Source organism: Haematobia irritans, chromosome 4, assembly GCF_050003625.1.
Source record: "Haematobia irritans isolate KBUSLIRL chromosome 4, ASM5000362v1, whole genome shotgun sequence".
Lineage (NCBI taxonomy): Eukaryota > Metazoa > Arthropoda > Insecta > Diptera > Muscidae > Haematobia > Haematobia irritans.
Window position 1 is genome coordinate 56,644,233 of NC_134400.1, and position 25,892 is coordinate 56,670,124.

The following is a 25,892-nucleotide window of genomic DNA, read 5'->3' on the forward strand; positions in this document are numbered from 1 at the left end:
GGTAATCAGCAAAAACTAGGTAACCACATCTCATCACAACTGGCATTACCAGGAGTAAAGCTGTCATTACGCGTTGTATTACATTGCGGTTAGTTATAATGACTAACTTGTAATGACAAAAATAAATACTTCTCGGTATTTTTCGAATTGTTATTCTCAAATTTTTAGGCAGTTGGCTGTTAATGACTTAGTAAAATAGAATAAATGATGGTACCATTGATATAATTATTCACATAATTGAGCATTTTCTTAAAAAATCAAAAAGAATATGTCATGTAACGTTAATACTGAAGATTTTTCCGTTAAGAAATTTTTATCACAAATAATTCATTATAATTGTGTTTTAAATTAATGACATTATCATATTATGTTTTATAAATAAATGCTTACTTATACTTCATTCACATTACACTTCCAAAATGCACTTAAACTAGATTTCAAATGCCCTTTGCCTCATAAAAAGGGGCTTAAAATCCACTTTTACACCCCACAAAAAGTAGATTTCTAAAATCAAGTTTCAAATTCTTATTTTCAGCCTGAATTCATACTTAAAATTTTAAGTACGCAAATACTAAGTTATACTCATATTCAGTACATGCACAGAAAACAATGTTTGGACATGCTTGCCGCATCCATTTAATGCTTATCTAGAGCATGTAATTGTCGCTAAAACCATGTATTTTGTCTTTGTAAAAATAGTTTTCGAGCGGAGAAAAATGTATGGTGGCAATAAGCATTTGAATGGTTCTCAAATACCGCAAACATGTTCTATCATTTAAATGATAGAATTTGAGACCATTAAATGTTCGGGAAAATCATGTACCAGAACATTCAATTTTTTCACTTGTTTATAGGGAGAAAAGTATTTTTATATGTTAAGTATAGACATGTCTAGAACCATTACATGGCCATAAAGACCATTTACATTTTTTTCGTGACCATTTAATTTTTTAACTTTCTTGCAGTGAAAATAATTTTATAAAAACATTGAGCAGGTACACACGATTTTCATTTAGCGCGTCAGTGGTGTGTTGATTGTTTCTTGGAATGGACGTAGAATACGGATTTACTGTGTTTTGTGTTAATTTATTTATTCAGAAGTGGCACGTGGTTTTATGTGAAGACAAAAAAGGAAAGTGTAATTGAAAAAATGTACCTGTTTTTTGTTCTGCATTTTGCTATATGGTATCATTTAGTTTTATTTGCAGTTACATGATGTCTGCTTTTGTACATTTGATGGGCACGATGTAAATATGGAATAATTACTGATTGTTGAAATTGAAATAAAAAAGAGTGTGTAAACATATATGATGTTTGCTTGAACGGCATTATAAATACAATGAATTAGTTTATAAATAAATAAAAACTAACAAATAAATTTAATTTTGTATTTTCTTTTCTCAAGTGGCGTCCTTTTTTCGACGATGAAAAAAGCTTTTTTAGAAAGATCAAAACATTTTAGGTTGTGACCATGTTCTTTTAACTAGGAGAAAAACATTTTTAATGAATAACATAACATTTTAAATCGTGACCATTGTCTTTTCATTCAAACAAAATTCTTTTTATCAATATAATAACATTTTAGATGAGGACAATTATATGTTTCTTAGAACCATGTTCACTGAGCCAACATGGTTGCAGGTTAAAACGTTACATGGTCGCCGCAAAAATAGCTCCTATATTATTTTGCTCTTCGAATATGATTGTGATAATCATGTTTCTTCTCTGTGTGTACAGAGGTAGCTTATTTGTGCAATTCAAGTACTTAAATTTTGATGTAAGTTTTTTTTTCGAGTTAAAACACGACAATTGTTACTGAATTCGTCTGTGAGAGTTAGGAACTGAGAGCATAAAATACTTTTTTTCTCCTCGATGCTCTCATCGATTTTCAACCCCTTAAAACTTTTTTTGTTTTGATTGTAATGGTAGCGGCTTGTATTTCGATTGCTTTTTTAAGCCGACTATGACTTAAAATAAGAAAACTTTTCCTTTATGAGTCACAGCAAATGAGAATGCAAAATAAAGATTTCTTCTCATTAATACTCTCTTCTCATTAATACTGCTCTGTACGTTACACGTACAGAGCATCGTGTGTGTAATGTTTGGTTTCATTTGATTTGCTTTCTTAAGCAAATCAAATTCGAGTTTAGCCGCTAAAATCGTCATTTTTTTCACGATTACTTTTCTTTAATAATTCATTTTATGGAATACAAACCCCATCAAGTTATAATGAAATCTGCAACAAATATGTATATGTCAGGGCTGTGGAGTCGAGCCAATTTTGCTCGACTCCGACTCCGACTCCAGCATTTTTCATCAACTCGACTCCGACTCCGACTCCGGAGTCGACTCCGGGTAATATAACTAAATCTCATTCTAGTACCACTAATTTGTAGTTCTATTTAGGAGGTATATATGGGGTATATATAGGGATCGATATAAAGTATCGTATTTATTTATGTGTGCAAGAAAGGTCTTAATTTCGCATTTATACCAATTAAACTTTTTATTTCAAATTTAGGACAATGTTTAATAAATAAAATAATGATATAAATACCCATCATAATATGAGAAGATACCGACAGTATATGTATTTGTGGACGAAAATTATTATAAAGGGTTATATTCCCATATGCATGAATTTGAATCTGAATCGATTAAGACAAAATTGTATATACTTCTAGAAAATCTCTGTACCTAAAATTTAAATCTAACGTTATGGGACGTAACGCAAAGAAAGTCTAAAGTCGGGCGGGCCGATTGTAACATACTCTGCACAACTTTGTATTTAGATCTACATTTTTGATAAAATCTGAAATCAGACTTCTACAAAATCTCGTGCAATATTTGGGAAACATTCATAATTTTTTATATAGCAAAATTTGAGTCACTTTTACCAGTTTACGACTTAGCAGTGAGTATCAGTAAGAAAAAAATTTGAGAAAATTTGCTATATAAATAAAATTTTGACAAATTGTTTTATAGAAATAAAATTTTGAAAAAAATATAAATAGAAATTTTGGAAAAATTTTTGTGTAGTAAATAAAAGTTTGCAAAATTTTCTATAGAAACAAAATTTGAACTAAATTCTCTATATAAATAAATGTTTGAGAAAATTTTCTATATAAATAAATTTTTACCAAATTTTCTATAAAAAAAACTATAGTAAACAAATTTTGACAAAATTTTCTATAGAAATAAAATTTTGAAAAAAAATATCAATAGAAATTATTGGAAAATTTTTTGTGTAGTAAATAAAATTTTGCAAAATTTTCTAAAGAAATAAAATGCTGCAAAATTTTCTATAGAAAGAAAATTTAGACTAAATTTTCTATAAAAATAAAATGTTGACTAAATTTTCTATCGACATAAAATGTTGTATAAATTTTGTATAAAAAAAATCTATAGTAACAAAATTTTGGCACAATTTTCTATAGAAAAAAATTTGAAAAAATTATTAATAGAAATTTTGGAAAATTTTTTGTGTAAATAAAATTTTGCACAATTTTCTATAGAAGCAAAATTTTGGCTAAATTTTCTATAGAAATAAATTTTTGACAAAATTTTCTACATAAAAATATTTCTACACCCACCACCATAGAATGGTGACAGGGGTATAATAAGTTTGTCATGTCGAAGATGAGCTAGAACGGTCCAGGTTTTGATATAGCTCCCATATCAACCGATCGCCCGATTTGGGTTCTTGGGCTCATAAAAACCGTAGTTTTTATCCAATTTGCCAGAAATTGGAAACCTAGAGGTATTCTAGGGCTATAAGGAGGAGTGCTGAAAATGGTGATTATCGGACCATGTTTTAATATAGCTCCCATATAGACAGAACTCCCGATTTTATTTCTTGAGCTTCTAGAATCCGTAGTTTTTATCCAATTTGTCTGAAATTGGAAATCTGGAGGTATTCTAGGACCATTAAGAGGTGTGCCGAATATATTGTGTATCGGTCCAGTTTTTGATATAGTCCCCTTATAAACCGGCCCTCCGTTTTGGGGTCTATATTCTAGAACTACAATAGATGTGCTGAATACTGTACGTATCCTTCCATGTTTTTGGCGTAGCCCCATTAGTCCGATTAGACCAAAATAGACCCAAAAAATTATTGAAGTTGGTCCGATGGTCAGACCAAATGGAATTTTTCTGCAGAAATAACATTTGGACAAAAATTTCTATAGAAATAAAATTTTAACAAAATTTTCATAGAAATAAAATTTTAACAAATTTTTCATAGAAATAAAATTTTAACAAAATTTTGTATAGAAATAAGCTTCTTAAAAAATTTTGGGATACAATATTATGCAAAAATTTTGTACAAATTTTAAGAAAAAATAAAATTTTGCGATAACTGTCTATAGAAAAAGATTTCTGCTAAATGTGTAATAGAAATATAATTTTGGCTAAATTTTTTACAGAAATTAAATTTTGGCTAAATTTTCAATAGAATTAAACTTTGGCTACATTTTCTATAGAAATTAAATTTTGGCTAAATTGAAATTTTGGCTAAAATGAAATCTATTGAAATAAAATTTGGACCAAATTTTCTATAGAAATAAAATATGGATAAAATTTTCGATAGAAATAGAATGAGGTCAAAATTTTATATAGAAATAAAATTTTGAAAAAATTTTCTTTCGAAGAAAAATTTTAGAAAAATTGTAACTTTTAAATTATATTAATTTAAATTAGAAAACTGGTCCCCTGGTACGAATTTTGGAAAAATTTGGTCCAAAATAAAAATTCGTTGTTGCAACGCTGGTAAGGCCTCCATATAGACCGGTTTCAGATATTGAGGGTACAGAAGGTGCATTTACCATTAATGTAAATTTGCCAGATATTACTTCTCGTAATCATAAAACAGTTGGTGTACTATAGATTTTAGATTTCAAATCAAGGTATTTTTTCTTAATTTTCTTGCACATTTACAGGATATGTTTATGATTCCTTTAAACTCAAACAAAAATAGTTTTTATAAATCCGGAATCTGATAGGTAAAATCTTTGCATTTATTTTCGGGATGCGAACTGGTTAAACTGATCTGTCATCAAACCCCCATGGAATTTTCTAGGGAAATTAGTATATTTGATTCATGTTTATGATTCGGCCCGGACGAACTTACTGCTGTATATACTTATTTTATTTTTTATTTTCTATAGAAATAAATGTTGACTTAATTTTCTATAGAAAAAAATATTTCTATAGTAATAATATTTCGAATAATTTTTTTATAGAAATTAAATTTTGACAAAACATTCCATATAAATACAATAGTGACAAAATTTTCTATAAAAAACAGCTTTGACAATTTTTTCTGTCATATGTGTGTAGGTATATAGCCTTAAAATAAAATTAAAAACAATAAATTCGAATTATTGTTCGAATTATTTCAAATAAATTGATATGGGGATTAAAATGGATCGATCCAGCCCATTTGCTAGTCTAACATTCTAGGAAATATAAAATGATAGCCGTAATTGGAAGTTGATTTTCATTTCCAATCATGGTGTACATTGATCGAATGCATAACGCATTGGAAACTAATTTGCGTAAAAACTTTTTTAGTTACAAAAATGTGAAGTGTTTTAAAAAATTTGGTTTAGCCGGAGTCGGAGTCGAGCAAAATTTTTACGACTCCGACTCCGACTCCAGCCAAATCTTCAGACTCCGACTCCAAGACTCCGACTCCGACTCCGACTCCACAGCCCTGGTATATGTATGTAATTTTATGCCTTTTTTACTTATTTAGTTTTCACTTTAGTGAAAAAATAAGAAAATTGTTACTTGATATTCATTTAGGTTAAGTTAGGTTAAAGCGGCAGCCCAATTAAGATTAACTAAAAGTACATTAACTAAAAGTACCTATTACATATGGGCACTTCTAGGTTTAACCGCTGAACCTTCTTGATTATTTTTCTTTGTTGAACCATCCAGATTGTTCCAAAAACATTAGCAGACTGCTTAAGTTAACGTTTTCCAGATCCGCCAGTAATCTGAAGCTATATGCTCCTAAAAGTTGCTTGCGCTTTATTGAACTATCAACCGTCGAACGGAACGGACGTGTTTTTTTAATAGTGGATAAACTCATCGTAATAGGTACCTACTAAGAATTTCAAGTGTGGTGGGATATTAATTTATGAGTAAATTGGAATGCAAAACAAAATTTTGCTCTCCTTGTTACTCTCACAGATGTTTAACCACCAAAAACTGGGTTTTTCGCATGTATGAAACATTGTGGGTGTGTATGCGTGTAAGTTTTGATTTCGAGTTTTTTTTGGGTTCGCTTGCATTTTGTTTTTCAAATTCTTTTAGTAATAAGACCCTAAGTGATAGTGAAGCAGATTTGTCTTCTCACATAAAAGTGAGGAGAACGATATATTATGAATACAAAAAAGTGGGTGCAGCATACAAATATATAAACACCCAGAAAAAAGTGCCTTCGAAACTAAAGGAAAAATTCTTCATCAAAATAGTTTATCCATTTTATTTCCATTAAGGTAAATTTTTGTGAGAAATAATAAAATTTACTCGTTTCAGTAAAAAAATCCTAAACTGTAAGCAGTTAGGAATAGTTCATTAACTAGAATAAGGCATTGAATTTTACTAATACTGTTTTCTTCGCTGGGTATAAGAATTTACTACTGAACAAGAAAATTTTATTCACTGATAACAAAGCATTCGTAAAAATAAACAAAATCCGAACTAAAACCAAGTTTCCTCAAAATTAGTAAAATTTCTTATAAAATGATAATTGCGACTTCCTTTATAATAGAAAGTTTTTCATACATACGAACAACACTTGGCGTAGAAAAATATTTTAGTTCATTCGTACTAAGAAGTATGCAATCCTTTCAAAACTTAAGGAAACACACTTGTTAGAATATAGGAAATTTTCCTATATTTCTATTGTCTACCTGTAATCGATACCTGTCATCGTAATCGATGTGTTTGCTCGTGGGTGTAATCGATATGTTTGCGCGTGGGTTGTTTTTTAGTTGGAATCGCGTTGTTGTGGTATACGGAGAGATTATTAAAAAATAATATGGTAAAATAATATAATAAGTAACAAATAAAATATATAAAAGATTTATTATTTTAAATTAGTGAGAAAAATGTTCGTTTTTTGAAAATAAATCTATCAATGTCCGTGATGGTGTATAAAGAAAGAAAACACCAGCAGAATAACAACCCTTTCATTTGTCTTCATTTTGGAATCTTCAATTATCTGGTAATATTCAGTGACGCTAACCTTTTGTAACAAAAATGGTTTATGATTTTTATATTTGTAGGTATTGAAATTGTAAAAGGAGGACAAAATCGTTACGCAGCAACTTATTAAAAGTGAAAGGTACAACAAGAAGAAAAAATGCGTTTTGCAGTTGATGACATTACATGGAAATTGGAAATAGTGGAATAATAAACTAATATTTCAAGGCCATTCGATGCTGTTGATTCTTAATAAATATATTCAATATATTAATAAAACATGTCTTTTATTGAAGATAAAATGCTTATATAAATAAATAAAATTGTATTTAAAAACGAAGGTAAGCAGTTCTAATTATGAAGTAAAAGTTTTACCACAAATATGTAAGATTTGTCCAAATGAATGAAAAAATTTCAATAAACCTATTCCATATATGAATTCAAATCAGTTAAATTTTTTCATTCTGTAGCATAGTGGTAAATAAATATAGGAAAATGTTAACTAATATATGGAATGCATTATACCTATTTTCTACGAAAATCACATCGTTCAAACAAATAAAAATGTCTTTGGCGCTATACGAAGTTCAACTTTCTTCACAGTAAGTTCATTTTAACTTAAAGAAGGGGTCACTTTTTTCTGGGTGAAGGTAAGAAAAAATAAAGTTTATTATTTTCAAATGAGTATCTGCCAATAAATATATATTTCAACCAATTTTAATTGATAGTGCATAAGCAAAAGCGTCTACATACATAACAAGAAAATATTTGTCGTTTATTTAACATGAATAGTATCGGCTATATTTTGCTATGGACTCAAAAGTTCAATCAGAAGTCATCAAATTAACAATTTCGTTTCCTAAGCTTTGAAGGAGTGCTTTAACAGAGCGTCATTGGATTTGGCTACCATATGTGATAAGTGGAAGTACTATTTAAGGCGACAAGACCTAAAAAAGTTGAATTCCGCTGATTTTCTTGCTTCCTGGTCCAAGTTTCCTCCATATAAGAACTTTTATAAGATTTGGTAAATAAAAACAAGTACGTACGGCCGTAAGTTCGGCCAGGCCGAAGCTTATGTACTCTCCAGCATGGATTGCGTACAAACTTCTTCTAAACACTGCCATCCACAATCGAATTACTTAAGTTGCGGTAACGCTTGCCGATGACAAGGTATCTTAAAACCTCCTAACACCGTCTTCTAAATTGTATGTAAGTCCATACGTGGTTACATTAAATCAAAAAAGATCGATCAAATACGTACAGTATGTCAAGAAAGTCTTTTGACATTGCCAAATATTTCAAATTCTAGAAATAATTGAAATATTAAATATTTTATTAAATTTTTAATTCTGTGTACGTATGTATACTTTGCAAAATACATAATAAAATATTTTTTTAAAATTTCATTATATTTAATTTTGGAACAAAACATAATTTTTATCCCATTGTCAAAACACTTTCTTGACAAACTGTATATAATTCAGTTTGACAAAATTTTCTATAGACATAAAAAAAATTTAACAAAATTTTCTATAGAAATAAAATTTTCACAAAATTTTCTATAGAAAGAAAATTTTGACAAAATTTTCTACAGAAATAAAATTTTAACAAACTTTTCTATAGAAATAAAATTTTGACTAAATTTTCTTTAGAAATAAAATTTTGACAAGATTTTCTATAGAAATAAAATTTTGAAATTTTCTATAGAAGTAAAATTTGGAAAACAAATCTATAGAAATAAAATTTGGAAAAAATTTTCTATAGAAATAAAATTTTGACAAAATTTTCTATAGAAATAAAATTTTGACAAAATTTTCTACAGAAATAAAATTTTGACAAAATTTTCTATAGAAATAAAATTTTGACAAGATTTTCTATAGAAATAAAATTTTAACAAAAATTTTCTACTGAAATAAAATTTTAACAAAATTTTCTATAGAAATAAAATTTTGGTAGATTATTTTTGGCTCGAGTGGCAACCATGATTATGAACCGTTATCATATGCTGACACCACGTACCAAATTTCAACCGGATCGGATGAAATTTGCTTCTCTTAGAGGCTCCGGAGGTCAAATCTGGGGATCGGCTTATATGGGGGCTATATATAATAATGGATCGAGACCAATTTTTGCATGGTCATTAGAGAACATATACCAACACCATGTACCAAATTTCAGCCGGATCGGATGAAATTTGCTTCTCTTAGAGCAATCGCAAGCCAAATTTGGGGGTCCGTTTATATGGGGGCTATAGGTAAATATGGACCGATATGGCTCATTTGCAATACCATCCGACCTACATCAATAGCAGCTACTTGTGCCAAGTTTCAAGTCGATAGCTTGTTTCTTTCGGAAGTTAGCGTGATTTCAACAGACGGACGGAGATGCTCAGATCGACCCAGAATTTCACCACGACCCAGAATATATACTTTATGGGGTCTTAGAGCAAAATTTCGATGTGTTACAAACGGAATGACAAAGTTAATATGCCCCCATCCTATGGTGGAGGGTATAAAAAAAGACATTGCAGGGGAATTGACCAAAATGCTTTGAGATAACATTTGTGTAGCATGCAACTTAACCGACTCAGAACAATAGTTGAGACAAAAGTTTGACCATCTTCGAGTAATAGTGAATGGATTCTGAAATTTGGATTACAAACATTTTCATGAAAACATATGTGGTGGTTTGCTATGTCTTTGTGTGTACATCCCGCTTAATATAATCGTTTTGAAAAAATTAACTCAGAACTGACAGATTACTTACTTAACAGTGCAGGTGCAAAACAAACGGCGCTGCATAACATCAACGATCGAGTCGAATCCAGTTGGTTGAAAACGTAAAAAGTCAATATGGCCAATCCAACTACATGCAGCATCTCAAATGAAGTAGCCTGAAAAAGGAAAACGATGGCACGTTGAATGAATAGCTTCTATGCAAATTATATAAAATACAAAGTTCTGTTTGCCTGAAAAGTATTTCATTTAAGGGTAAATAAATGTCATTATATAGACTCGCTCCTATATAATTGGGTTATTTATGTCTGAAAAAAATTTTAGCGGGAAAAATAAGTTTTTAGCCATCGTGTACGTCCGAAAGCCAGGGCTAGGCAGAATTTTAAGTACCCACCACCATTGAATGTATCCTCGTTATGGATTGTCATATATAATATGACAATCCATAAGAAATGGATAAGAAATGGTAAAAATTCTCTTAATATCGAGTCTTTGTAAATTGTAGATATGTTACTTAGGGACTTTGTTATGGACTTTTGAGGTCATAATATTGGACTTTCAAGCGAATTTGATGAAACATAACACAGTATGTGAGTCTATATCTATAACGACGTGTACCAAATTTAGCACAGCTCTGTGCGACCGTGAATAACTTCTATATTTCGAATTTCAAACAAATCGTTTAAAAATTTGCAGCTTCCGGCTAAAAATCGGAAGATCGATTTATATATTATATTGGAACTGCAGACAAAAAACGCGATTGTGGAAATTTTAATTGTCATAATTTCGTTATAGAAGGCTGTATCGTCATTATAGCCGGAAATTGATGTTTCGATATGTTAGAAACGGAATGAAAAACTTATCATAGCCCTTTAATTTCCTATACTCAAAAAAAGTGAACCTATATGACACTAAAGCCAATTTAATTATATTTTAGTTCATGGAATTATTATGTTCTCCAGAAAGATTCCTTGACTCTAATAATTTTTTGCGTAAATTACACTGAAAAAAAATATTGTTCTGAAGCCAAAGATTTCATGTCCTTAAAATACGAATGTAAATTTTGCTTAGCATAGGCGACGCATTTCTATAATATAAAGTTTATTTCCTTGTCCAAAAGTCGAGCTTTTCAATGAAGTCGTATTGTTCTTACAATTAAGTGATTTGACTTAAAAATGAAAGAAATTGTTTTTGGGGTAACTCAACGTGACTTAATAATTCACAAAAATTCTTTAAAATTAATGAAATTGTCTTTAAATATGTTGTCTTTTTGCATCTTGACTACAAATCAGAAAATCGTTCAAAAATAGGACATGTTTTTCAACACTTTATTTTAAAGACGTTTTTTACTTGAAAAATAACATAAATTCTACCGGAAGCCGAGTCTGAATTGGGGAAATAAAGTTGTCGTTAACTCGTTTTTTAAGGTCTTTAACGGCATATGAAAAAACGAAAAATTAAAATTTGCTTCCTAGAAGCAAGTACACAAAACTCAAATTTAAAAGAATTGTGTCTTAAAAGTATCCTTTTTTGTATTCTCCGCTTCTTTGGCTTGGAATCAATACCATTTTTAAAGTAAAGACAAAATCTTTGGAACCAGGCATAAATTTTACCAATAATGCACCCATCATGAACTTCGTATGCCACTAAAGATATTTTTGCTAGTTTGAACTCCAATTTTATCCTTCAAACTATACAATTTTCTTTTATAAAATAATAATTTTGTCTAACAAATTTTCTTGAATTTGTTGAAAATTATTTACTTATTTTTGTGATATCGGCGTGACATCTACGTTTCTATTACAGTTTATTTAACATTTTCTAAAATTAATCTATATTTTCTAAAATTAAATAAAATTTTCTTTCCTGGTGGGTTCTTTAATCGCGGAGCCTACATCGTGTAAGCAAACACAATTTCCACTAGAACTTATTGTCATCAACGGAAATAATGTAATTTTCTATATTCATAAAACTTTTCCAAAATTTCAAAATTATGTTTGGTATTGTAGAGCACTATATTCATCTTTTACTATTTCATCTAAAAATGTGCACTATTTAAGACATGAAGCCATAAAAGAATACTGTTTGATATAAACGAAATGGACTGCGATTTCGGAATAAAACGTATTTTATTCAGGAAAAGTTACTTAAAAAATTGTGTTGGTGAAAAAAAATTTAACTTTTCGAAGAAATTTTAACAAAAGAGCAACGTTTGTGACACCCTTATTCTAAATCGTTTGCTTGAACATTGGTATTATGAATCCTTTAAAACATATATCGGCGAAGATTTAGTTATAGCTCCCAATATGTTTGTCATTCGACATTGGCAGCCAAGAATGGTTCAACAAAAGAGCCATTAGTAACCAAACTTTAACATAAAGTTTGTATTTTATTAATAACCCAAATGTGCTGAAAAATTATCCGGTAGGGTTTGTTACGGATATTATAAAGTGGGCTCCAACTTGTTTTTTTAGAACATTCATGTATTCCTGGTATCTACTTACCAACAATATTTCTGGCCATGTCGGTGATTTAACATCCTTAAATATGCAAATACGTAGAGAACGAAAAAACGTAAAAACCTCTGGTGCGGCAAAAGAAAATAGCAAAGCCCACGTCCAAGCTACATGTTCCGTCAATGGCAAATCAACAACATAATCACCCTGATGAGCTGTAATAAGGAAAAGTGTGCATTTCGAATAAATTTATTTTAATTAATAATCTGGAAATTTTGAAATGCATTCCTGTTACTATTTGTGAAGATATATTTTATGAAAAAGGTTGTAGAAAATCCGGGAGCGATGAGTCTTACTACTGTCTCACTATCAAAAAACCAAACAAAATATTTTAATGTACATCCAAACATGATCTTCTAGTGATGGTCTTAATTTTCACTTCACAGGAACTTCTTTTGAGGTGAAAACCTTTGTTTTACTCAGTTTTCGCTACAAATTTAAATGAAAATTCTATATGTTTTCGAGCTTGAGATCTATAGTTTATTATTTGTCTTATCTTCAATATTTCGCAATTTTCTTGAATTGCTTCTTCAGGAAAGAAAGAAAATTGCAAATAAAACATATAGATCCCAAGCTCGAAAAAAATATAAAATTTTCTTTTGAAAATAAAGATCAAAAAGCACAAAATATATAAAATACAAATTTTAATTTTCTGGATTTTGCCGGGTAAATACGGCCGAAAGTTTGGCCAGGCCAAATCATTTATACCCTCGATTATAGATTGAGTACAAAGTTCTACTAAATGTAGACTGTCAACCACAATCGAATTACTTGGTTTGTTTCCACACTAAGAAAAAAGTGCCTTCGGAACTAAAGGAAAAAATGTTCATCAATTTAGTTTAGCCAATTTATTTTCATTAAGTTAAATTTTTGTTTAAAATAATAACATTTACTTGCTTCAGTAAAAAAATCCTAAACTGAAAGCAGTTAGAAATAGTTCGTTATAAGGCATGGAATTTTACTAATACTGTTTTCTACGCTGGGTATAAGAATTTACTGCTGAACACACGCACAGAAAAAACATATTTGGACATGGTTGCCGCACCCATTTAATGCTTATCTAGAGTAGGTAATTCCCGCGAAAACCATGAAATAAAAATAATTTTCGAGCTGAGAAAAATATATGTTGGCAATAATCATTTAAATGGTTCTCAAATGCCGCAAACATGTTCTATTCTTTAAATGATAGAATTTGAGACCATTACATGGTTGGGAAAATTATGTTCCTGACAATTCAATTTGTTTACTTTTTTGCAGAGAAAAAAGTATTTTTATAGGATACGTATAGACATGTCTAGAACCATTACATGGCCATAAAGACCATGTACATTGTTTTCGTGACCATTTACTTTTTTAAATTTTTTGCAGCGAAAAGAATTTTATAGAAACATTGAGCAGGTACACACGATTTTAATTTTTCGCGTCAGTCGTGTGTTGATTGTTTCTTGGAATGGACGGAGAATACGGAATTACAGTGTTTTGTGTTAATTTATTTATTCAGAAGTGGCACGTGGTTTTATGTGACCACAAAAAAGGAGAGTATAATTGAAAAAATGTACCTGTTTTTTGTTCTGCATTTTGATATATGGTATATTTTATTTTTATTTGCAGTTACATGATGTCTGCATTGGTACATTTGTTGGGCATGAAGTAAATATGGAATGATTACTTATTGTTGAAATTGAACCAAAATAGAGTGTGTAAAAATATGTGATGTTTGCTTGCACGACATTGTAAATACAAATAAACACTGAACTAGTTTATATTTAAATAAATAAAAACAATAAATAATGTTAATTTCGTGTTTTCTTTTCTCAAGTGGCGTCCTTTTTTCGACGACGAAAAAAGTTTTTTCATAAAGATCAAAACATTTTAAGTTGCGACCATGTTATTTTAACTGGAAGAAAAACATTTCTGACTAATACCATAACATTTTAGATCGTGACCATTGTCTTTTAATGGAAACAAAATTCTTTTTATCAATATAAAAACATTTCAGATGAGGACAATTTTATTTTTCTTAGAACCATGCTCACTGTGCCAAAATGGTTGCAGATGAAAATGTTACATGGTCGCCGCAAAAATAGCTCCTATCATATTATTTTGCTCTTCGAATATGATTGTGACAATCATGTTTCTTCTCTGCGTACAAGAAAATTTTATTCGCTGATAACAAAGCATTCGTAAAAATAAACAAAATATGAAGTAAAACCAAGTTTCCTTAAATTTAGTAAAATTTCTTATAAAATTATAATTCTGACTTCCTTTATTATAGAAAGCTTATCATACATACGAATAACACTTGGCATAGAAAAATATTATAGTTCATTCGTACTAAGAAGTATTCAATCCTTTTAAAACTTAAGGAGACACACTTGTTAGAATATAGGAAATTTTCCTATATTTCTTTTATCTACCTGTAATCGATAATAGTCATCGATGTAATCGGTATGTTTCCGCGTGGGTTGTTTTTATACCCTCCACCATAGGATGGGGGTATATTAACTTTGTCATTCCGTTTGTAACACATCTAAATATTGCTCTAAGACCCCATAAAATATATATATATATATAATATCTGGGTCGTGGTGAAATTCAGAGTCGATTTGAGCATGTCCGTCCGTCTGTTGAAATCACGCTAACTTCCGAACGAAACAAGCTATCGACTTGAAACTTGGCACAAGTAGTTGTTATTGATGTAGGTCGGATGGTATTGCAAATGGGCCATATCGGTCCACTTTTACGTATAGCCCCCATATAAACGGACCCCCAAATTTGGCTTGCCGAGCCTCTAAGAGAAGCAAATTTCATCCGATCCGGCTGAAATTTGGTACATGGTGTTAGTATATGGTCTCTAACAACCATGCAAAAATTGGTCTATATCGGTCCACTTTTACGTATAGCCCCCATATAAATCGATCCCCCGATTTGGCTTGCCGAGGCTCTAAGAGAAGAAAATTTCATCCGATCCAGCTGAAATTTGGTACATGGTGTTGGTATATGGTCCCTAACAACCATGCAAAAATTGGTCCACATCGGTCCATAATTATATATAGCCCCATATATACCGATCCCCAGATTTGGCTTGCGGAGCCTCTAAGAGAAGCAAATTTCATCCGACCCGGCTGAAATTTGGTACATGGTGTTAGAATATGGTCTCTAATGACCATGCAAAAATTAGTCCACATCGGTCCATAATTATATATAGCCCCCATATAAACCGATCACCAGATTTGACCTCTGGAGCCTCGTGGAAGGCCAAAATTCATCTGATTCCGTTGAAATTTGGTACGTGGTGTTAATATATGACCTCAAAACACCAATGCAAAAATTGGTCGAAATCGGTCCATAATTATATATAGCCCCCATATAAACCGATCCCCAGATTTGACCTCCGGAGCCCCTTGGAAGAGCAAAATTCATCCGATTCGGTTGAAATTTGGTACGTGATGTTAGTATATGGTATCCAACAACCATGCAGGAATTGGTTCATATCAGTCAATAATTATATATAGCCCCCATATAAACCGATCCCCAGATTTGACCCCCGGTGCCTTTCGGAGAAGCAAAATTCATCCGATCTGGTTGAAATTTGGTACGTGGTGGTAGTATATTGTATTTAACAACCATGCCAAAAGTGCTCCATATCGGTCCATAAGCATATATAGGCCCCATATAAACCTATCCCGAGATTTAATTTTGGAGCCTCTTGGAGGAGCAAATTTCATCCGATTTGAAATTTGGTACATTGTGCTAGTATATGGCCGTTAACAACCATGCCTAACTAGGTCCATATCAGTCTATAGTTATATATAGCCCTCAGATAAATCGATCCCCAATCACACAAAAACTGGTCCATATCAAGTTCATAATTCTATATAGCCCCCATATAAGCGACCCCCATATTTCAATTCTGGCTCTCTACGTACCGTGCAAAAGTCTATGTCGATTCGTAATTATTTGTAGACTTACCTATACATAACTTTTTTGTCTAATATATACCACGTATGGACTAACTCACAATTTAGAAACCGATGTAAAGAAGTTTTAAGATACCACAACCCAAGTAATTCGATTGTGGATGACAGTCTTTCGTAGAAGTGTCTACGCAATCCATGGTGGAGGGTACATAAGATTCGGCCTGGCCGAACTTACGGCCGTATATATGTACTTGTTTTAGTTAGAATCGCGTTGTTATGGTATACGTAGGGATTTTTAAAAAATAATATAGTAAAATAATATAATAAATAACAAATAAAATATATAAAATATTTGTTATTTTAAATTTGTGAAAAAATATGTTCTTGATGGTGTATAAAGAAAGAAAACAGAATAACAATCCCTTCATTCGTCTTCATTTTGGAATCTTCAATTATCAGGTAACATTCAGTGACGCTAACCTTTGGGAAAAAATTGGTATATATAATTATAGATCGATATGGACCAACTGCATTGGCAATATAGCAATATCGCGTATCGAATTTTAAGCGGATCGTATGAAATTTGCTCTTTAAATAGTCTCCGGTGGTCAAATCTGGGGATCGGTGTTGAAGATGGTTTTATTCTTCGGCCTAAATAATTGCGTGATTGAAAATACAAAAGAAAGCGTACGATACGTGTTATGTGGTTGCTTGTCAATTTCACAGCTGATTAATTTACTAAGAGGAAGAATTTTAATTGTTTTGTTCGACTTTTTCTAAAATTTACTGAAATTTACAATGGACATGGGGAAAATTTAAAAACTGACTGCACCCAAAGAAAAAATTCTTTCCTAAGGAACGAACTTTTAGATAACCGAAATTTCCCTTTGACATAAAGTTTTTTCATTGCGAGCAAATAAACATGAATTCATGACAAACGATGTAACAATGGTCTACGCCCTTTCTCCTGATACCAAAATATCCTGGACAGGATTGAACAGTAGCCCGATTTTATAAAAATTAAGGATCCAATATCTCAATCGTTATTGTGTTTTTGATCTATGTGACTTTATTTTCTGAAAGTGCGCTCCCAGGCCTTTTTTATGGTATCAAATTTACTTAGTTTATTTATTATTGGTCAAAAGTAGTCACCTTAGCATAACTCAAGGCTAAATCTGTCTGGTTTGTGTCTTAGCTATTTACAATGTAGCTTCACGTACATACATGATCACCTGTTTTTTTTCGAGAAAACTGGACTGGTCACAATCGTAAGACTAGAACAACAGATCAGTTCTACTCCTTCTGAGTGGTACACAACCATAAGATAAACCATCCGCCGAAGAAGGATCACTCTTCACCACGACAATGCGAGCTCTCACACACCTCTTTGATGCATATTTTATTAAAACTTTATGGGGAATACCCCAAAGCAACTTTTCACAACGTTTATATTTTTTAATGGATTGTTAGAGAAAAGTAATCGTAATAGATTGGGGTTTTTAGCGGCTAAACTCGAACTCGAACAACGGACCCGGAAAGCAGTTATTTCCCACGGTTACTTTTGCGAATCACTTACTTTTAAAAGATGCTTCCAAGTTTTGACAAATTTTGCACAGTCGAATTACATGGTGTGTGGTAACACTTGCCGACGGCAAGGTTACTTAACCGTCTAATGCTCAATTCCGCCTTTAGGCGGGCTTCATTAAATAAGGAAGCCTTTAGAAAAACACACCTTAAGACAATAAAAATTAATAAAATGAAAAGAAAACTTAGTTGAACCTGTCCAAGAGCAGCATATACTGAATTTTACCGTATAAATTTTTCTTGATTAGTTTCCTTGCTTTTGTGTCGTTAACATTGAATATTTAATCATCTAATAAAAAAAAAATTGGACATTAGAGGGTTAAAACTTCTTAACACAGTCTTCTAAATTGAATTGTATTCCATACGGAGTCTATCATTACATTCAGTTTCGTCTTTGGATATCCTTATCATCATGACTATACTATACTAAATACTAATTTGTTTAAGAAAGAAATATTTAAAGAAAATAATCAATATATATATTTTTTTGAAGTACGATTTTGTTTTACATGATTTTTATCATGCGCTATTTATTATATTATGTTAATATTGTCAACATATGGTTCATGCTGCCCAGAAAAAAAAAAATTTTGGAAGTTCTTCCAAAGGAATAACTTTAAAAGCACTTCCATAAGATGCACTCCCAACGATGTTCTTTATTTTAACTACCCAAGAAGTTATTTTAATTCAATTTTTTTAACTTGGTATTTTCATACTTTTAATGGGTAATTTTAATTTTGTATCAAACAGGTTAAGGACAGAGTAAGAATAAACTTTGTTGAAAAAATGCTAAATCCAATCTGAAAAAATTGTGAACGGTTGAAAATATTTGAGGTCACACGATTCCGACAAGCGATAGAATCCATTAAAAATATAAAAAAAATTTATTTGACAAAATATCACAGAATTTTTTTAATTTACATCCAAAACATTGAATTCGGATCACACCTAAAGAAGTGATGCAGATTCAGTGCAACGGCTATTGAAATGGAGGACAAGCCCATGTTGAATTCATCGCTTCTGCGTCAATTATGCACCACTTCCGGATCCAAAAAGAACATTTTCATTACTTTTTTGGCGACGGTTTTTTGCTGGGTAGGTATAACTTAACATATAATATAACGTAACAGCAACGTATGATTTTTGGCGATTAGCCTAATTATAGAAAAACAAGTATATACGGCCGCAAGTTCGGCCAGGCCGAATCTTATGTACCCACCACCATGGATTGCGTAGAAACTTCTACGAAAGACTGTCATCCACAATCGAATTACTTGGGATGTGGTATCTTAAAACTTCTTAACATCGTTTTCTAAATTGTGATTTAGTCCATACATGGTATATATTAGACAAAAAAGTTATGTAAAGTTGTCTATAAATAATTACGAATCGATATGGACTTTTTGCACGTAGAGAGCCAGAATTGAAATATGGGGGTCGCTTATATGGGGGCTATATACAATTATGAACTTGATATGGACCAATTTTTGTGTGATTGGGGATCGATTTATCTGAGGGCCATATATAACTATAGACCGATATGGACCTAGTTAGGCATGGTTGTTAACGACCATATACTAGCACAATGTATCAAATTTCAAGCAGATCGGATGAATTTTGCTTCTCCACAAGGCACCGGAGGTCAAATCTGGGGATCGGTTTATATGGGAGCTATATATAATTATGGACTGATAGGAACCAATTCCTGCATGGTTGTTGGATACCATATACTAACATCACGTACCAAATTCCAACCGAATGGGAAGAATTTTGCTCTTCCAAGGGGCTCTGGAGGTCAAATCTGGGGATCGGTTTATATGGGGCCTATATATAATTATGGACCGATATCGACCAATTTTTGCATGGGAGTTAGAGGCCATATATTAACACCACGTACCAAATTTCAACTGAATCAGATGAATTTTGGACTTCCAAGAGGTTCCGGAGGTCAAATGTGGTGATCGGTTTATATGGGGGCTATATATAATTATGAACCGATGTGAACCAATTTTTGCATGGTTGTTAGAGACCATATACTAACATCACGTACCAAAATTCAGCCGGATCGGATGAAATTTGCTTCTCTTAGAGGCTTCGCAAGCCAAATCGGGGGATCGGTTTATATGGGGGCTATATATAATTATTGACCGATGTGCACCAATTTTTGGATGGTTGTTAGAGACCATATACTAACACCATGTACCAAATTTCAGCCGGATCGGATGAAATTTGCTTCTCTTAGAGACCTCGCAAGCCAAATCGGGGGATCGGTTTATATGGGGGCTATATATAATTATGGACTGATGTCGACCAATTTTTGCATGGTTGTTAGAGACCATATACTAACACCATGTACAAAATTTCAGCCGGATCAGATGAAATTTGCTTCTCTTAGAGACCTCGCAAGCCAAATCGGGGGATCGGTTTATATGGGGGCTATATATAATTATGCACCGATGTGGACCAATTTTTGCATGGTTGTAAGGTACCATATACTGACACCATGTACCAAATTTCAGCCGGATCGGATGAAATTTGCCTTTCTTAGGGACCTCGCAAGCCAAATCGGGGGATCGGTTTATATGGGGGCTATATATAATTATGGACCGATGTGGACCAATTTTTGCGTGGTTGTTAGAGACAATATACTAACATCATGTACCAAGTTTCAGCCGGATCGGATGAAATTTCCTTCTCTTAGAGGCCTCGCAATCCAAATTTTGGGGTCCGTTTATATGGGGGCTATATGTAAAAGTGGACCGATATGGTACCATTTGCAATACCATCCGACCTACATCAATAACAACTACTTGTGCCAAGTTTCAAGTCGATAGCTTGTTTCGTTCGGAAGTTAGTGTGATTTCAACAGACGGACGGACGGACGGACGGACGGACGGACGGACGGACATGCTCAGATCGACTCAGAATTTCACCACGACCCAGAATATATATACTTTATGGGGTCTTAGAGCAATATTTCGATGTGTTACAAACGGAATGACAAAGTTAATATACCCCCCATCCTATGGTGGTGGGTATAAAAACGTATCCTATGATCGCTGAATTGATAAACAAATTTCAATAAGAGGCAGAAAAAAATTAAATTTTTTACATTTAAAAATGAACTGATGTGATACAGCCATGAATCTAAGATTACTATCTTTTCATGCTGTGCATCGTTTTCTTCCTCTTTCACTCGATCATAATTGTGTTTTGATCAGCTGTTATGTAAACTGACATAAATAGCATTATGTTTGCGTTTTGATATCGTTGGGTTATCTCCAATTTTGATCGGCGAACTGACATTACAATATTGAAGATTTTCTACCAAGATTTAAGTCTTTATATTTATAATCATTTTTATACCCTCCACCATAGGATGGGGGGTATATTAACTTTGTCATTCCGTTTGTAACACATCGAAATATTGCTCTAAGACCCCATAAAGTATATATGTTCTGGGTCGTGGTAAAATTCTGAGTCGATCTGAGCATGTCCGTCCGTCCGTCCATCCGTCTGTTGAAATCACGCTAACTTCCGAACGAAACAAGCTATCGACTTGAAACTTGGCACAAGTAGTTGTTATTGATGTAGGTCGGATGGTATTGCAAATGGGCCATATCGGTCCACTTTTACGTATAGCCCACATATAAACGGACCCCCAAATTTGGCTTGCGATTGCTCTAAGAGAAGCAAATTTCATCCGATCCGGCTGAAATTTGGTACATGGTGTTAGTATATGGTCTCTAACAATCATGCAAAAATTGGTCCATATCGGTCCACTTTTACGTATAGCCCCCATATAAACGGACCCCCAAATTTGGCTTGCGATTGCTCTAAGAGAAGCAAATTTCATCCGATCTAGCTGAAATTTGGTACATGGTGTTAGTATAAGGTCTCCAATAACCATGCAAAAATTGGTCCACATCGGTCCATAATTTATATAGCCCTTAATAAACCGATCCCCAGATTTGGCTTGCGGAGCCTCAAAGAGAAGCAAATTTCATCCGATACGGCTGAAATTTGGTACATGGTATTAGTATATGGTTTCTAACAACCATGTAAAAATTGGTCCATATCGGTCCATAATTATATATAGCCCCCATTTAAACCGATCTCCAGATTTGAACTCCGGAGCCTCTTAGAGGAGCAAAATTCATCCGATCCGGTTGAAATTTGGTACGTGGTGTTAGTATAGGGTCTCTAACAACCATGCAAAAATTGGTCCATATCGGTCCATAATTATATATAACCTCCAGATTTGAACTCCGGAGCCTCTTAGAGGAGCAAAATTCATCCGATCCGGTTGAAATTTGGTACGTGGTTAGTATAGGGTCTCTAACAACCATGCAAAAATTGGTCCATATCGGTCCATAATTATATATAGCCCCCATATAATCCGATTTCCAGATTTGGTTTGCGGATCCTCTAAGAGAAATAAACCGATTCCCAGATTTGAACCCTGGAGCCACTTGGACGAGCAAAATTCATCCGATCCGGTTGAAATTTGCAACGTGGTGTTAATCGGTCTATAGTTATATATAGCCGATCCCCAATCACACAAAAATTGGTCCATATCGGTTAATAATAATGGTTGCCACTCGAGCATAAATAATCTAGCAAAATTTTATTTCTATAGAAAATTTTGTCAAAATTTTATTTCTATAGAAAATTTTGTCGAAATTTTATTCCTATAGCAAATTTTGTCAAATTTTATTTCTATAGAAAATTTTTGGCAACATTTTATTTCTATAGAAAATGTTGTCAAAATTTTAATTCTATAGAGAATGTTGTCAAAATTTTAAATGTTTTAAAAATGGTTTGAAAATTTTGTAAAAATTTTATTTCTATAGAAAATTTTATCAAAATATTTCTATAGAAAATTTTGTTAAAATCATATTTCTATAGAAACTTTTGTCCAAATTTTACTTCTATAGAAAATGTTGTCAAAATTTTATTTCTATAGAAATTTTTGTCAAACTTAATTATATATGTATTTAATGGGCCATTTTAAGTTTAATATATACCACGTATGGACTACGTGGTATATATTACGGTATTAGGAAGTGTTAAGATACCTTGTCATCGGCAAAAGTTACCGCAACCCAAGTAATTCGATTGTGGATGACAGTCTTCAGTAGAAGTTTCTACGCAATCCATGGTGGAGGGTACATAAGCTTCGGCCTGGCCGAACTTACGGCCGTATATACTTGTTTCATATTGATATTGAAAATTGCAAATTAATTACGATACCTTCATGACAATATTTAACTCTGCGATTTGGTTGAACTTGAGCCACCATAAAAATGAAAGACAACTTCGAGACTATAGCCGAAACCAATAGAATGGCGAAGACGAAGATGTAGGTAAATAGCTTGAATAACTTCAGGATAATTCCCAGCTTAGTCCAGTTTGCTGCTGATCCAGAGGCTCTTTTCGAAGGTGGATCTTGAAATGAATCCCAAAGAGGGGGTTTTTCTTTATTTTTACTGAAACAAAAAAATTATTCTAATTATATATGCCTGATATTACTCTCTTCAAAATGGATATTTACCGATTTCTTGTGAAATTATCATCAGTAAAATCATCTTCTGTTTCCATATGATTTTCTATATACTTTTAATAAATTTTGAACTTTTTTATTGTCTTGCAATGTTTTATGGTCGAGAGATAAATTTATACTACAATGATGTATATATGTTCTGATGGAACGTCTGGCCGTCGATGGTTATATGTCAATGAGCCATTGCCGATAATTGATTTTAATGATAAGATGTAAGGTGACTTCTCCTCCATGATGTTCATATCAATGTCAGCGACCTATTTGTTTGTCTGATAATGAAATTGTGCCCATGCAGTTTCTTTAGAAGTATCTGCTTGCACTAGATCAATAAATATATATTTGTTGTTTTTGGAAAATAAATTCCTAGCTGTTGTTATATTACCGAATCTTGATTTTATTCATTTAGGTTTTTTTTTGTGGTAAAAATAATATGGATTTGAGAAATTAAACTGGGTAAGAAATATGAAGCTGAGATACGAAATTCGGCCACGCCAAATCTTAAATACTCATCACCATGAATCATATAAAATAGTTTCCTCTGGGAGCCTCTCGTCGTAGCGGGTTGCATGAAAATTTATATAATTCCAGGTGGATTTTAAAACATACTACCTCAAGAATATCTGTTGAAATGATACGCTTCCCAAACTTTAAATTTTTACGTATGGAGACTATATAAAAGTCTGGATTTACAAGAACAATTTTTGTTTGGGTTTTAGAGGTATATCAAATAAATCGTATAAGTTTGCAAGAAAATTTTGAAACGACTTCAAGTGAAATCTAAATGCTGTAGATTTTTACCTACGTTATTCGAATGAGAAGTAAAATCTGTTTTTAATTTAGGCCAATATAGACAACCTGTGCGTCTTTTATCCCCCAAGAAGTGAAATCGGAATATGGGTATATATGCTTTACCAAAAATGGACCGATAAATAACAAATTTGACACAGGTGTTTGTGAGCCCAATAATTCAAATCGGGTGATCGGGCGATAGCGTCATTATTAACGACTGTAGCATGATTAGAATTTCATCCAGATCTATTTCTCAGAATTTCTCCCTTTCTCCTGGAAATCGATATTTCGATGTGTTACAAACAGAATGGCATACTTATTGGGGGTATAATAAGTTTCATTAATGATTTCAATAAGCGAGTTTTAAGTCAGGAAATAAAAATTAAAAAGAAAAACAAGTATATACGGCCGTAAGTTCGGCCAGGCCGAAGCTTATGTACCCTCCATCATGGATTGCGTAGAAACTTCTTCTAAACACTGCCATTCACAATCGAATTACTTAAGTTGCGGTAACGCTTGCCGATGGCAAGGCATCTTAAAACCTCCTAACACCATCTTCTCAATTGTATGACAAAATTTTCTATAGAAAGAAAATTTTAACAAAATTTTCTATAGAAATAAACTTTTGACAAAATTTTCTATAGAAATAAAATCTTGGTAGATTATTTTTGGCTCGAGTGGCAACCATGATTATGAACCGAATAAAATTTGAACAATATTTTCTATAGAAATAAAATTTTGACAAAATTTTCTATAGAAATAAAATTTTGACTATGATGAAAATTTTATTATGAACCGAATAATATTTTAACAAAATTTTCTCTAGAAATAAAATTTTGACAAAATTTTCTATAGAAATAAAATTTTGACAAAATTTTCTATAGAAAAAAATTTTGGTAGATTATTTTTGGCTCTAGTGGCAACCATGATTATGGACCGATATGGACCAATTTTTGTGTGATTGGACCAATTTTGGTATGGTTGTTAGCGACCATATACTAACACCACGTTCCTAATTTGAACCGGATCGGATGAATTTTGCTCCTCCAAGAAGCTCCGGAGGTCAAATCTGGAGAACGCTTTATATGGGGGCTATATATATTTATGGACCGATATGGACCAATTCTGGCACGGTTGTTAAAGATCATATACTAACACCATGTTCCAAATTACAACCGGATTGGATGAAATTTGCTTCTCTTGGAGACTTCGCAAGCCAAATCTGGGGTTCGTTTTATATGGGGGCTATATATAATTATGAACCGATGTGGACCAATTTTTGCATGGTTATTAGAGACCATATAACAATATCATGTACCAAATTTCAGCCGGATCGGATGAAATTTGCTTCTCTTTGAGGCTCCGCAACCCAAATCTGGGGATCGGTTTATATGGGCGCTTTATATAATTATGGACCGATGTGGACCAATTTTTGCATGGTTGTTAGCGACCATATACCAATACCATGTACCAAATTTCAGCCGGATCGGATGCAATTTGCTTCTCTTTGAGGCTTTGCAAGCCAAATCTGGAGATCGGTTTATATGGGGGCTATATATAATTATGAACCGAT

At 32.3% G+C, this 25,892-nt stretch overlaps 1 protein-coding gene across 2 annotated transcripts in view; it reads right to left on the reverse strand.

The window, feature by feature from the left end:
* The window catches only part of Chs2 (Chitin synthase 2), a 180,179-nt gene extending 156,523 nt beyond the window's left edge, over positions 1-23,656 (reverse strand). The window contains exons 1-4 of one of the 2 annotated variants that reach the window (XM_075304778.1): positions 23,522-23,656; positions 23,221-23,456; positions 12,452-12,618; positions 9,979-10,105 (exon numbers count right to left, since the gene is read on the reverse strand). In XM_075304778.1, the coding sequence (XP_075160893.1) occupies positions 9,979-10,105; positions 12,452-12,618; positions 23,221-23,456; positions 23,522-23,568 (577 nt within the window). In that variant the 5' untranslated portion in view covers positions 23,569-23,656. The remainder of the gene's footprint in view (positions 1-9,978; positions 10,106-12,451; positions 12,619-23,220; positions 23,457-23,521) is intronic. The other variant, XM_075304777.1, reaches the window with a different exon arrangement.
* Between the last annotated feature and the right edge of the window lie 2,236 nt (positions 23,657-25,892).